This window comes from Mus pahari, chromosome 19, assembly GCF_900095145.1.
Source record: "Mus pahari chromosome 19, PAHARI_EIJ_v1.1, whole genome shotgun sequence".
NCBI lineage: Eukaryota > Metazoa > Chordata > Mammalia > Rodentia > Muridae > Mus > Mus pahari.
In genome coordinates, this window is record NC_034608.1 from 57,243,435 (window position 1) to 57,257,511 (window position 14,077).

The 14,077-nt window shown below is 44.9% G+C and overlaps 1 protein-coding gene across 1 annotated transcript in view; it reads right to left on the reverse strand.

Moving 5' to 3' along the window:
* The window catches only part of Mtmr7 (myotubularin related protein 7), a 79,427-nt gene that overhangs the window by 30,126 nt on the left and 35,224 nt on the right, over positions 1-14,077 (reverse strand). Inside the window, exons 4-6 of the mRNA XM_021218840.1 lie at positions 13,287-13,444; positions 6,134-6,262; positions 1,396-1,530 (exon numbers count right to left, since the gene is read on the reverse strand). Of these exons, the coding sequence (XP_021074499.1) occupies positions 1,396-1,530; positions 6,134-6,262; positions 13,287-13,444 (422 nt within the window). The remainder of the gene's footprint in view (positions 1-1,395; positions 1,531-6,133; positions 6,263-13,286; positions 13,445-14,077) is intronic.

Sequence of the window (14,077 nt, forward strand, 5' to 3'; positions counted from 1 at the left end):
AGCTGCCTCCCAAGCCTTTGTCTTATATATATATATATATATGGAAATAAATCTGGATGCAGACAGCAAGGACTGAGGACAACCTTCATGTCACCATGCAACCCTTCTGTGTCAAACATCCTCGTACTTTCCTGGTGACCTAGGAAGACTACCACACCTGAGGGGTGGGATCAACCAACGTGGTTATGAAAAAAAGAAAGGAAGGGAAGGAGGCGAAGAGAGGGAGAGAGGAAGAGAGGGAGGAAGGAAGGGAGGGACAGAAGGAAGGAAAGAGAGGGAGAGGAGAAGAGAGGGAGAAAGAGATGAGAGGAAGAGAGAAGAGAGAGGGGGAGAGAAGGGGAAGCACAAAGCTTGAAGCAGTTTTTACAAGCCACATCCTTGCATCTGAGAAGAGAGTTATCTTTCTTTATTTACTGGATCAGAGTCAACTTCTTATCACTTAAGAGTCAACAAGGTGAGTACTAAATATACCCTTCAAACCAAATCCTTAGGACTAAGTAAGTGGCTTTAAATACGAACAAGGCCTGGCCCTGCGGCTGCCACGTTCTAATGAGGACTTAGACTACAGGGACCTAACTTGGATCACGGGCTCTTAGGAAGCCAATCTCTTTATCCCTGTCTAAAGCTGGAAAAGCAGGGTAGGAAAAGGGTTTCCAGTCTCCACTCAGTAAAGCCCGGAAGCCTGAGTTTGTCTGCAAAACATCCTCTAAGAAGCACATCACTTATTGGAAAATACAGAACAGCTCTACCGTACACAGAAGATACAGGGAGCAGGGAGGAGGGCAGTCAGGGCTGGAAGAAAGGGGTCTGCACCCGATTCGGACAGAGGCAGAAACTGAGAGACAGCAGCCGAAGTTAAAGACTGCCACATCTTTCAAGTGCAGACCTTCCACCGGTCCTTAACCCCTGGATCAAAGATTTGATCTATGCTGTGCAGTGAAAGCTTCCTAGAAAGTCGGGGACCCATTATGTATGATGTGAAGACTATGCCTATAAACATCTACAACTGGCCATGCCACTAAGCACCTACTCTTAATGGCTTTCATTTTAAACTGACCCGACCAACTAAGCTATTTTTCCTTTGTTATACTTTTATTCCCTTGTAACCTGTTTTGAATAGCACTGCTGATATTTAATCCACATGCCAAACTACTTATAAAACTAAACAGTAAGCCATTCACCGTGTGACCAGCACAACGTTAAAAACTGGAAACAAAAACCTTTACTCAGCACATTCAGCCCCTTCGGGAGCTGAGATGCAACAGAAAGCAACCCTTTGGTGCCCCCATGGACCGATCCGACCAGGAACAACCCTCTACAGATAAGGCAAAGGGTTGCTACCAGTCCAGCTTTGGTTCCTTCCGGCCTCAGGACTGGAAAAATGGTGACACTTACTTTAGGCCTTGTGTCCACGACATAAATGAAGTCACTGCCAGGATTGGCTTTCCTGATGGCTTGGAGCATCTGCTCATCCTCCAGGCACCGAGCGCTGAAGCCGGAAAGGGGCTGGCTGCTCCTGCAGATGGAGGCCTGCGGGGAGAGGCCACAGCAACACAGAACTGTCAGAGACACTGTGGGAGCATTCCCAGAAAGAGGCGTCTTTGGATAGCCTGCACTCCACACCAACATCGGAAAATGGGGTTGGATTTTATGGAAATCAAGATACGCTTACTTTTAACCCAAGCTGAAGTGCTTGCTACCTGGGTAGGCTTTCTGTGTAAGGTATAAGGGATGTGTGGAGATGTTTAAGTAGGATCCACACCATAAATTGAAAACTTTTTAAGCAACATACTTTCCTTTTCAGTAACACTGTTTCTTTTCACTGCTGAAAAAAGCACAATAATCGCTTTCCTGAAACTTACAAGGCACTATCAGTGGCTAGACTAGGGAAACAATTTTAGTGCTTATTGTCTTTTTTTTTAATATACTAGTCTATTTAAAAGAATCATGAATACCCAAATCAAATCTAAAGGTCGAATTTTCACAGTAATAAAGCCCAGGCTACTGCTAGGTTTGCTCAGTAGAGATGTTTAGAAACAAGGGGTCTCTTCAGACCCCGTCTCAGCACGCCCCGCCATTTTCTCTGACCTACATTTCCAACACCATACAACCACCTCTCTGTTTCTCTTTCCAGTCACCAGGTCCTACACCTGTGGGTTTGGTCAGCTATAGCTTTAAACAACCATGGACCAAAAGTATTCAACTAAAAGGACTGACTCTGAGTCGACTTTCTGTCGCCTTTCCCTAAATATCTCGCCATAGCAAGTATTTACCTTGGTTGGGCATGGGAAACAATCAGGAGCTGATGTACAGTATGCAGGAGGGTGTGAGCAGAGTCCATGCAAACATTACCACTTTAGGTGAGGGACGAGCCCATGCAGAGACACTGGTGTCTAGGGGAACTCTAGGACCGGTCCCCACAGACAACATGGACAGCTTGATACTGCTCTGTTGGATAATATATAGATCAGTCACATATAAGTGAGGGGAGATAAACGCTCAACTTGAAGCTTGCGTTCATGGCAAAGTATGTTTGTGGGTTTAGCGTCTAACAGTTAAAGTACAGGTAAACCTCTTGATAAGATGCGTGATGACTAAACAAATCTACACGGGCTCTGTAAGTGTGGGTGTCATGGCTTTGCTTATGAGTCAGCCTGAGCTAGCAGCCTATTTTCTCTTTCCTGTGCTGAGATTTTATCCCCCTGTTCTTTTTTAAATAGCACTGCTGGCATTTAGTTCACATGTTTACAACCTGTAAAACTAGCACCATGTACTGTGTGACCTGCTGTGTGGAAGGATAAAGGGGGCCGTGGAAGCACTCTCCAGGACCCGGAAGGAAGAACCCCGATCGTCCCACCATGCCATCGCTTGCTCAGGGTCTTGCACACAGACAGACATCTTTCACCACGAAAGGGAATCATCCCTGACTCCAAGCTCGGCTCCCCTGCCTCGGCAAGCATGCTGGTTAGCTTCCGTCAACTTGACAGAGACCTAGACGTGTCTGGGAAGAGGGAATCTCACCTGAGGAACCTCCTCCAAGAGACTGTCCTGTGGGCATGTCAATGAGGCATTTTCTTGATTAACAATTAGTGTAGGAGAACTCAGACCACTGTGTGTGATGCCATCCCTGGACCGGTGTTCCTGGACTGTATAAAAAAGTGACGGGCAGCAGGAAATAAGAGCTACTAAATAGCTTTTCTCTATGGGTTGTGTCTCAGTTCTTGACTCCAGGTTCCTGCCTTAGCTTCCCCCAATGACGGACTGTAGCCTGTAAGCCAAATAAATACTCTTTCTCCCCCAGGCTGATTGTGTTCAGTGTATGCTGTTGTTTTATAACAACAATAAGCAAATGAGGGCATCAATCCAGAAACTTGGCCTTAGCATGTTTTCTATTGAAAACACACACACACACACACACACACCTCAATGGAGGAGGTGGGATGTTTTGATTGATTGTTTAGATTTTTCTCAGTCTCTTTTTTGTTTTGTTTTAATTTTGACACAGAGGCTCACTTCGTACCCTTGGCTGGCCTAGAACTTATTATAAATCTTATGAGCCTGGAAGTCACAGAGCTCTGACTGCCTGTGTCTCCTGAGAAATCTCCACCACACTCGGCTCCTCTCTTAAAGACCAAGAACTGTGGAATGGGGAGCCTGACAACTAAGAGGAATGTCAGACCAGCTCAGCGGCAGACTGGCGATCGTCGTGGTTCTAGGAAACTGGGGCCTAGGGCCAGGGTCACAGTTCAGCAGGGCAGTGACAGGGGAATGGAAGGCAAGGAGGCATGTGAGGCAGGCAGGCAGGCAGGCAGAAGCAGAAAGCAAGAAAGCCATACTGCTTCAGAAAAATGTGTCTTAACAGACTAGAAATCATCCAGAAATGCATGCTGTGAAGCTAGGAGACCATGTTGGACATAATTTAAAATAAAGTGACTTTTAAAAATGCTAGCATAATAACAGAGAACAAAGGATGAAGTGACTCTCAGTAAAAACCACACCCAGAATGCTGCTCATAAGTCTCTAACCATGACCTATAAAGCAGTTTGATCTGCTCCCCAAGGCCCACATACAGCAACTGGCTTAAAATCAATATTATGGGGTATCCTGATACCTGGTAAAACCAAGAAGCCCTTGGTTTTTGTGTAAGCTCGATGCAAGCGTCTTCATCACATAAGGGTTCTGCTCGCTTAAGTATGGGCCTCAGTTCCCCACCAGCCTATAGTCACATCCCACCAGCAAACCGCCTGCAGGAGCAGGATGACCTCCCCTGTCATGATACTGCAAGGCCTGACCCCCATAGCCTCCTATTCCACCACTCCCAGTACAACCTCATGGCCCGTCATCCTGCGGATGGGTTATATGAGCGATGAGAGCATGGGAAGCCAACAGGCCGCCTCACCCGACTTCCACTCAGCCACAGAAGTCCACTCTCAGCAGTGGTACTTCCTTAAGGACAAACCCTCACCCAGAAGCACTCAGACATTTGGACATGACACCGCCATCAAATATTGTTATAAAACACAAAAATGACTACTATTCCACCCTGCAACCAGATTGTACAGAGATGTGAAAATGGGAGCCCAGGTGTCACACAGCCAGTGTCTCCAGAGTGACAGCATGACAGAGAGATGCTTGGAAATATGTCTATGTGATATTATGCAAGAACAGCTAAAACTTGGTGGAGAGGACCACTGCTCTGCAATATACCCAGCTGTGGGACGAGTTCACCCTCAGATCCGAAACTCATCATGAAGGCCATCAGAGCAAGACAGGCCTCTGAGGCCTACCTCCTCAAGATCCAATCCTATCTGACATACTCCACCTCCACCCTTACGATAGTCACACCAACCAAGAACGGTTCACTTTTCTCTGAAAAGGAAGTAGCATAGAGCCTGGGCTCACTGTTTAAATAACCCCGCGCCCCCCATGCTACTGCTGAAAGGAGGAGTGATCCTCTCCCCTCATCTAAATCCCAACCCTATCTCACCTCGACAATGAACTACAAAGTCTGAATGTTACCGGCATCCCAACTTAAAGTATAACAACATGGACTCTCATAACCTTACTAATTCTATTTTTTAAAAAGAGGAGTCACAGCATCCTTTGCCTCTAAACACTGTTCTGTTCCTGTGTGGCCTCAAACATATTTGGAGTTGAATAACACAGGTAAAAGTGGACTTTCTCCACACCCCATCTCATGGAAAAGAACAGAGCAAGAACAGTGGATGAAAATGCATCCTTTCAAAGAACAGAACTCACCACCAAGTGAGTATTTTCTATTGAAGGAGGCAACACAGAAGGCTGTGTGCTGCCTGGTGGTGAAGCTGCCTTGCTCAAAATATTTTTAGAAGCCTCCTGTATGGTCAGACAGCTGCTGCTCCACCTTGACTGTAGGTAAATTACATTCACTCACAATCACACACATGCACACACAATGACACACACATAGCATCACTTGGTTTTGAATATAAAACAATATTAACCATGAAAAAAATCAAACATTTTTTGCCTGGCTTGAGCCAAATAATTTTTATAGTAGATGGCAAAGATCACTGTTATTCCTCCAAATTTGTTTTCCTTTCTTCCTTGGAAATAAAGCTTTAAATTTTGGTTACTTGCATGGCTACCCACAAGACTGCATGTTCATGCCTGCTGCATATAGTTCTGGTAACTAGATGTGAGCAGAAATGTTGCCCTTGCTTCTCGGAATTTTCCTTTAAAATGTGGGAGCACACTATCCCTCCTCATCTGCTGCCAGGAGAGGGGAAGTGATGGCTGCTACTACAGCCTCCTTTAGGATCCCAGGATCAAAGCCAGGCCCCACCACAGGGGACGACTTCATTCATGTAGCTGATCACACTTGGGCACTGTCTGAGTCTACCATTAGTTTATTGCCAAATACATATAGAGGGTAAGTAAGTTTCTACATGGAACTAGATTGTCTCACACCATTCACAGGATATTCATGTACCACTAAGAATTTAAATAAACACACAAAGAAGAAATGAAAGAGACAAAGACAAATAGACAGATGGACAGACAGACATCGACACACGGGGGGCACTAGAAAAATTCCCATTTAGGCTAAGACATAAACACAAAGTGTGAAACCAAGGCCTGCTTTGAGACATACATGGCTTTCTTTACAGTAGTAGGAAAGGGCAGGAAATCGCCGTCTGCTCCGGAACTTGGAGCTGCCCACGATGATGTGTGCCGTGGCCGATCTGGGGACGTACAGTTCCGTGGGGTAAGAGTCACAAACCTGTCACCAGAAAATAACAGAGAGATGTTAAGGCATCACATTACACTACGTGCAATTTCCCACCAGAAATCCCATTTCAACACACTTAAAGGTTGCAGATCTTAGCCTTCCTCATCAAGTTACAACAGAGGCTGTTTCGAGGAAACCTGAAGCCACTCAGAGAGATGAAGCACTGCTGGTACTGTGATGTCATTCCAAAGGAAAAACCAAACGACCACCAATGTCCTGTGACTGTGCGCTGTCCCTTTTCTTTATGTGGGGAGGACAGTAACAACTGAGACTTCCTTTTACCAAAAAGGTACAAACTAATTCTGCATCCTAATGGCCAAAGACACGTTAGATGCCTGTATCTGACCGGCAGCCTGTGTGGGGATAATCTACTAAAATGTGATCACGGCAGATGCATCCTCAGGTTACCTCTGTGTCCCTGGCACATTTGTACACCCCCGCCCCTGGTCTTCTCAAGTTTCTTCCACGCTTCCCCAGTCTGCCTGGTCCCACTCTCCTGAGAAGTGTCCTCTCGGGTCCTCTCCCAGGAAGATTTCTAGGTAGGATTTCATGGTCTGCCTCCCATTACCACATAGTGTGCCAGCTGTCATGGTGACTCAAGTGCATTGATTTTGTGAGTGGTCCCCTGGCAGGAACCGCAGCAGCAGGACCCAGTACCTTACCCAAGAGGAGCTTAGGAAGTCAGCCGCTTACCACACGGCACACGGCGGGGAGTTTGCAGCTTCCCAACCTTGAGGAAGCCAGGTTACACTACACGGGATGCTTGGCTTTTCTCATCTCCAAAACTGACAGTTTAGAAATGGTATTTTACGAAGTGGATAAGAAGAGGGGAAAAAAAAATAATCAAACAATACCCATGGTGGAGCACTTTAGAACTACCAGAGTCAAAATAAATGCCAGCACTTGGCATTGGCATTGGCGACTGCGACTGGCTGACGAGTGGCTGGCTTTCCCATCAGCCAATCTATCAGATAACAAGTAGTTCCCTGGGCTTCATTAAACAACTGCCTAGTGCCTGGAAGTCAAGTATCTTTGGAGTCATAGCAACAAAATCCACATGGGTGTGGCAACAGGGGGGATATTTTATCTTTGGCCATCTCGACCCACCCTTACCACACTGAGGGAGTAAAACCCCACAAGCCTCTGAGCTGCAAACAGTTCCGTCATGATGCCGCTCTCCCTGCCAGCTTCCAATGACTTCCTTAACCAGACTGCTAAAAATCATGGAGGAAGCCATTAAAGGGAATGACCACAGGTCTCATGTGGACCTGAGTACCCTGACAGAGAATCCTGCTCATCAAGCGCATAAAGCCCAACTCACTTGGACCCAGACAGCTAGGATGAGGCCCTGGATACTGCACTTCCCCATGATTGCAGCCTGGTGTCTGAATCTGTCTCAATTAAGCAAGCAAGCTACTAGAACATTAACACCCACACCCACACCACGCCTGCTGGCCCAAGGACCACAGACACGTAGTCACTGCACCAGACTGCCGTGTCCAGAACATAACCAGTTTTAAAAAGGAAGTAAGGAGGCTTTCAGTAAACCGAGAATCACATAAACTCTTCCATGTAACAGCAACTCAAAGCAACTGAAAAGTTTTATTGCTAAGTGAGATAATCTGAACAATGGAAGACTACCCAAGATACTGCACTTAAGCTTCTGAAAGTCGAGAGGAGAGGAAAGGATTCTGCAGCCCCCGACAGACCCTCTGAAGGTCTCCCAAAGCCAGAACCTGTCCAGCGAGGCTCAGCCACACCATGATGTTACTGTGGCTGAAATAAGACTAGGAAAGGAAAGTTATCTAGTGCACACGCATTTTCACACTGACACCACCACTCAGAGGCTGTCCTGATGTCCTGAGGGCACACAGCCCTCTTCACTTACTACTGTGAAGGACAGTCGCTACCTTCTATAACACCAGAGTTACCACTCTCCAGAGGAGACTGTGACCTTCATGGCTCAACCAATGTACAGGCCAAAGCTCCCCTACCTGTGCCCAGTCAACCACATCCAAGCTGTGTCCAAGCGGACTGGCACACCCTGTCTTGAATACAATTCTCTTAAAGGATTTCTGCTTCTTTAGAGCACTGCCTATCAGTCGAAGCTAAAGTATATGGCACCCTGAACATCTTCCACTAGAATTTCTAAGAAGCTGAAGCACCTGTAACATCCACTAATGCCATTGATAATAATGACAATGACAATGATGATCATACCCTCAGGCCTACAGTGTCATTTAACTTGACTTCTGATAAACGGTTTTATACGGACAGAACTAAAGAATGAAATTTATCCTCCTTTCGAAGTAGGCAATGCTCCTGAGTGAAAACTAAGTCCTACCCTGCACACAACAAACACTTCTCCAGAAGACACAAATGATGCTTGAATTCCTAGAGTAGAAGACCCACTAGGAGTTAGTGCCCTGCCCAAGGCAACCGACAGATCCTAGGCAAAGCCTATCAAAAGTCTCCATGGCCCCTTATTCAGGAATACAAAAATCTACCTGAAAACTAATATGAATTCTCAAGAGATTCCATTTTTTCTAAAGAACCGTTGGGGATTCATGCTGCGTGATTTCAAGGTAGGTGACAGAGCCACATGTAACCAAAGAGTGTGACCCTGGCATTAAGACAAACCGATCAATGTTGGAGGGACCACAGATAAGCGTCATATGGGCAACTGAGCAATTCCAACGAAGGGACCAAAACCATTCCTGGAAAAGCACGGCTTCTTATCTAGTTACTCGGAAAACAGAAGATTCACACCGGGAGGGAAAAGGTGGGCCCTCAGACCTTATACAAAAACTAACTCAGTATGGATTAAAGGTGTGAAAGTAGGATGCAAAACTCGCACAGAAGTACAAGAGGAAAGAAAAGCTTCCCATTAAATCTGGTTTTGGTGTCTTATGTACAATGTCAAAAGAATAAGCACTGGGGGGGGGGGGTGGAGACTACATTTAACAATATCTTTTATGCACCCAAGGAGCAACCAAAAGAATATAAAGGTAACTAAAAAAAAAAAAAGGAAGAATATATTTCCAAATCATATGTTCCCTCTGAGTTTACTACCCAAAATACATAAGGAAATTCATGTCAACAAAAGCAAATGGTGTAACTGAAAACAGGCAAAAGACTTGAAAAACTCCCAAGACACTCAGAGTTAAGTCAGCACACATGAAAAGAAGCTCAGCACCAATAACCGCCAGTGAAATGAAATCAACTACACTGAGAGATTGCCTCCCAACTGTTGGGCTGGGCACCAAAGCTGAAAACACACATTGGCAAAGACTCAGAGAAACCAGAACCCTGTGCCGTGTGTTCTGGTGAGACTCTGAAGCGACACAGGCACAATGAGAGACAGTACAGACTGTCCGTCCGTCTCAACTTTTTTTTTTTTTTTTTTTTGGTTTTTCAAGACAGGTTTCTCTGTATAGCCCTGGCTGTCCTGGAACTCACTCTGTAGACCAGGCTGTCCTTGAACTCAGAAATCTGCCTGCCTCTGCCTCCCAAGTGCTGGGATTAAAGGTGTGCGCCACCACACCTGGCTCTGACCCAACTTTTAAAGTTCAATTACTACATGCTCCAGAGACCTCTCTGGGTAAATCACCAGGAGGCGAAGCAGACTTGCAAAGAGGTATTCACACATCCTCACCAGAGGTGGCGCTGTTCCTGATAGATGAGAGAAATACAGGCCCCCAAATGTTTTCTACTTACATAGGAATATTAGCCACCCTGAAAAATCGAACTAAATTCTGCAGTAAAAGCTACATAAAGGGATAATATCACATGATTCCATTTATATGCAGTGTCTAAGCGTCTAATGCATAGATACAGGAAGGTGAATGCTAAACCCTGAGGAGAGAGAACTACTGTTTGATGGGCACAGTGTCAGCTTTGTAAGGTGCGTTCTGGAGTTCAACTGCACTTGCAATTGCAATGTGGCATACAGAACTCTACTGACCTGCACACTAAATAACGAGGAAGATGCCAAACCTCACTGCTGTCACTTTATAACTAGGTCACCAAGTTGTAATCAAACTCTGGTAACGAAGAATGCGCCACACAACAGAACTTATGCTACCATGTTTTGCAATTCCTCAGGAATGGCCTGAGATTTCTGTCTCAGTCCTTACTTTCTTACTATTAGACCTGGGACAGAAATGAGTAGCAGAAATGGTCACATTCTCAGAACTGCTCTCTGCTGACCTGGGTATACCCTTCCAGTAAGTGTATTTACCTACACAGTTGGTATCCATCCAAGATGCTATCCAGGGGGTCTGAGTCAGACCTGGGGTAAGACTTGTTGGGAACTGAGAAACATCAGACACGCCTTTTAAATATTTGGATCCCAGAACTTACTTCAAGAAATGTATGACAAATGAAGTTATGAGCAAAGTAACTAATAAAATGTCAAATAACATGTTAAGATTTAGCTGTAGGGAACCGAAGTTCTAATTTAGTTAAATTTAAATAATATAATTAAATTAAAACAAATCTAATTAAATATGAGGTTTAGATCATATTTTAACTTATATTACAAGAAAGACTGAGCGACTTTTTCCTCCAATGTCCAGGGACTGAACCAGGGCCTCTGCATGCTAGCAGGTACTCTACCTCAGAGGTACATCCCTAGCCTGACTAAAAGTTTACCTTGTAACAGACACCAATCACTTGATCTAAATAGAGGTAACTTCAGGGTTGTCTATAAAACGAAGTCTGCTCTTACAGACTTAGCCATCAACAAGTGAGTGTCATAGGTGCTTCATGGACAACAGAGATGACCATGACTCCGGCTGCAGGCCGTTCACACTCAACTGACATCTTCAGTGTGTGACTCGAAAGTTCTTCTCACTCCACCCATTTGAAAGGACTTATGCAACGTGTAAATACCTCTTTTTCTCAGTCTTAAACTCAGATTCTCAGGAAGCAGGCTGAGATAAAATGTCCTCAGTGGGTGACGAGTCAGAACCTGCTATGTAAGATAAGTGTTGTTCCATTTCTAAACTGGCAGTAAATTAAAGATATTCCTCTGACATTTCTCAAATCAGAAAACCCCCGAGGTTTTCACCTCTTCTGTCACAGCAGTCTGGAAAGGGCCAGGCCTACAGTGCTGGGTGTTTCTCTGGAAAAGAAATGACAAGTGACACACAGCTTTCCGTCTGGGCGATGCAGGGCTCCAGTTACGATGCACAAATGAGTCACATCTGTGATGGTTAATTCTAAAGGGGAAAGTCATCCAGAAAGTCAGCAGCAGCATTGAGGAAGTATTATTCACTGGTTGGGCTTCACTCTCTTTTCTTCCTTGTTCAAGGACAGCTGTATAATTGAAGAACGAAGACATCCAACTTCCTTTATAAAAGTCAGATTCCCCTTCACTTTCTCACCTTTCGGCTAAAACACTTGGTGCAAAAGTTGACTTTAGCAAGAGGGCAATCAGGCTAATTATACTAACCCAGCACTTCATGAAGATTATGTTAGGTATCGTTATTGAGTTTATGCATAATTACAAGGAAGATTTATTATCATAAGGAACCAACGATATCTCAAATAATATGTATCTCTGAGATACTGTGGACAATAATGAAAACCCACCCGACTTTAGGGTAAGGTTTAGTATCAAACTATAAGAGTCATAATTAGTAAAAATGTTAGCTGTAGACCTTATACAGTGTCAAATTTAGACAAAGACTAGCAATATATAAAAGCAGAAATCATGATTAAAATTAATGATTAGAACTGGGATGTAGCTCAGAAAGCAGAGTGTTTCCCTGGCGTGTAAAAATTCTGGGTTCAATGCCCAGCGCCCCATAAGTCAGGCATGGAAGCATGCTCTATGCCTCAGCACTTTACAAGAGGCAAGAGGACCAGGAGCTGAAGGCCATCCTTAAACTGTGAGCTTGAGTTCAGCCAGAACTACCTGAGACTATTTCAAAAAAAAAAAAATCATAAATCAAAAGTTCTGAAGATCAGAAAAACATGCTGGGATGTATTCATAATAGCTACATGAACAATAACAGTAACTAAAGCAAAACAGTATCTATAAATATACAATCTTGTGAAACAAAGGAACAAGAATGTGAAGAGGAGATTCAATGTCACTATGAATGGCCACTAAACATGGGCACTATTTAAATAAGAAGAGAGGCTGTCAAAGTATCTAATTGTGAATGAAAGAAGGAGAACAAGGTGGTAGAGTGGGCTTGGAGTACATCTCAGTGGTAGGCCATTTGCACAACATGCACAGAACCCTGGGCTTGAGCCTCAGCATGCATACCCACAAACACACTACAGGGTTAAACCAGAAGAATTTATCATCTCTCCCCGCCACTCCCCAGTCAGTCTCTATCTCCCTTTTCTTGCTAAGTCCCTGGAGCACTAGGAATTAATTCTGACTTGTGAACTCCTCACTGGAGAGAACAAGAGGTTCACTTGGCACTCCTTCCTGGGAGTATAGGCACATTTTTTTTTTCATATCCCTCTAGGGAGCCCCTTGGTGACCTTATGTACCAATTGAGAATACAGTGAGCATATCAAGAGGCTGGTGCCAGACTGCCATCAGGGTCCCTCGGATTTCCACACTAATCGTCCCCTGTGCTATAAAAAGATGTGATGGGAGAACAGGGTCCCAGCCAGCTCTCTCATCAACTGCTGGCCACGAAGTCTGCACTGGGCGGTCTGGAGTTCACAAATGCTCACCCCTTAAGAGGAGGAGTATGGAGGGATGGCCTTGAGGGATGGTCACTCTAGGTGCAGTTGGAAGAGAAGGGCAGAATGGGCTGGGGATATAGCTACAGTGGCAGATTACTCATGTGGCATGCATAAGAGCCAGGGTTCAATCCCCAGAGCTGGAGGGGACAGGGACCAGCACAGTGAAAGATGTGGGGACAGTCTGACTCCATCTACAAAGAGCTGCAAAATCTAGAAGAGATAAAGGCTATCCCATGCTAACTGACATTACAGTAACCTCATGAGAAGTTAAGTGTTTGTACTCCATTAAAATGGCGCCACTCACTCTGTAGTCTCTATTCACATCGCTGAGCTGCCAATAATTATCAGGGAGGCCCATCCGCTTGTATTCTTCACTAAGGTCAACCAGCAACCAGCCCTGCTCCCGTTCTTCCTTATCCAGCTTGGGATTGAAGGAAAAGCAGTAGAGCTCCTCGTATTTCACTGCAAGAGAAAGAGAGCACAGCCAAATCAAGCGACCACTCTGTCCCAGCTGGAGTTCACTGTCCCAGCCTCCCACCCCCTGCACAGGGACAAGGGCACCCAGCAGTGACAAGAAGGCCTGGAGGCATCTGTATGCAACTCAGCGGGAGCCTCCTTCCCCATAGAAAGCCCAGTGTCTCCTTGTTGGCAGTTTCTAAAACACATAAAATATGGAACATAAAAGTAATTAGGAATGTAGGGATTCATCAGACATCTATCACGTCTGGATTTGGAATGGATTTTAAGAGAGACACAGGTCTGATGCTCACAATATTAAGAAAGCAGAAACAAAATAGTTACAAAAGGTATGGATTTTGTCACATGTTTCCATTTAAAAAACATGTATTTTTTTTAACAACTACATATAATTGTATTGCTCTTAGGATACTTATAGGAGTAATTAATAAAACCAGTTCATAATGCACAGCAGCCTGTGCCTAGAGCCCATGAGGGATGGACCATGAACGCCATCCTTCAGCTTTACCAGCCTCACGGTTTCCCTTTTCCCAATAAAACCTAGCAGTTGGCTCTTTTTGCTCTGGCCTCGCCTTATAAGGGAAGTATACAATTCAGCACACTGCCCGACAGAAATAT